Genomic DNA, 1,344 nt, shown 5'->3' on the forward strand with positions numbered 1-1,344 from the left:
CATACCAATCCTTGGCACTTTTTGTGTGTGTATATCCATAGCTGGTATGGTTTAGGTACACGTATCTAACAGTATTGCACATACATTGCACATTTTTTAATTGTGGTTAATCAAAGCATGCATACGATGTGACATTTTCAAGGACTACCTTTTACACCTCTAAAACGCTTTGCAAATTGAGACTAATAATTGTTTTGCTCTTGATCTCATTACATCTGAATACTTCCCTGACACTATTTACACATTCTTTCTTCCAGGAACCATTGACTCTCGGAAATGCATGCCTTTAAGTGATCACCCTTAAGTTTTTACTGGCACCATGGAAGCTTATGCTTTGCTGTTGGAACTTATTTTCTTCTTTACCACAATTGTGGGACTTTCAGGAAATCTCACAGTCCTGTTCACACTTCTGAGGACTGTCTACGGAGCCTATACATTTATGAAAGCTGAAGTCATCCTGTCCCACTTAGCTTGGGCTAATCTACTTGTCTGCCTCACCCAAGGAGTCCCACATTCCCTCTATGTGATTGGGGTGAGATATCTTTTCACAGATGTAATGTGCAAGATCCTTCTTTTTGTCTTTCGTACATCCAGGGCGTTGGCCATCATGTTCACCTGCCTGCTGAGCTGCTTCCAATGCACCACCATCACCCAAAATACAGAAAAATGGTTGAACATGAAGTTCCTCACACAGAAGTACATGTTGTTGTTTTTCATAGCTGTTTACGTGGTAAGTATGGTGACCAGTGCCAACCTGACAATGTTCACGGTGGGTAGCCGGAACATAACCGCCTTGAAATATACCTTCAACCTTGGATACTGTCTGGTCATCTACCCTGACCAGCTCTCCATTCAAGGAGTGGGTTTTGGTATCTTTGGCAGGGACCTGATGATCGTGTTTATTATGGCAACAGCTAGCACCTACATTTTGTTGATTCTGCACAGACATGGCAAACAGGTTGCAGTGATCCGAAATGCCCAGAATAACAAAGAACGAAATGCTGAAGCTCAGGCTGCCAAGACTGTGGTCACCTTGGTCATTGTCTATGTGACTTTGTTTGGACTGGACTGCCTGATCTGGTTTTATTAAATAATTGTATCTACTGAGGTGCATCCCATGGTGTCAAGCACCCGATATTATTTAACTATGTGTTACTCCACTGCTGTGCCTATCGTTATAATGGTGTTCAACAAAAAAATAAGACACAAACTCCAGACTTACTTAAACATGAAGAAAGCTAACCTCAAAGACATCTCCAAGTAAGGTGTGAGAGTAGTCGAGTCAGATTGTACCCAAGGAAGAATGGCTATCATGCAACTTTTATAGGATTACTCTGCAAGTGG

The 1,344-nt window shown here is 41.8% G+C and overlaps 1 protein-coding gene across 1 annotated transcript; it reads left to right on the forward strand.

Annotated features, from left to right (window-relative positions):
- Positions 1–319: 319 nt before the first annotated feature.
- LOC138301624 (olfactory receptor class A-like protein 1) lies at positions 320–1,090 on the forward strand. The gene has a single exon (XM_069242137.1). It carries the CDS (start codon positions 320–322, stop codon positions 1,088–1,090), a length of 771 nt encoding a protein of 256 aa, XP_069098238.1.
- The last annotated feature ends 254 nt before the right edge of the window (positions 1,091–1,344 follow it).

This window comes from Pleurodeles waltl, chromosome 6, assembly GCF_031143425.1.
Source record: "Pleurodeles waltl isolate 20211129_DDA chromosome 6, aPleWal1.hap1.20221129, whole genome shotgun sequence".
Classification (NCBI taxonomy): domain Eukaryota; kingdom Metazoa; phylum Chordata; class Amphibia; order Caudata; family Salamandridae; genus Pleurodeles; species Pleurodeles waltl.

What these genes read in the sequence shown, in the direction of transcription:
- LOC138301624 (XM_069242137.1), top strand. Translation starts at nt 320, where the DNA reads ATGGAAGCTTATGCTTTGCTGTTGGAACTTATTTTCTTCTTTACCACA.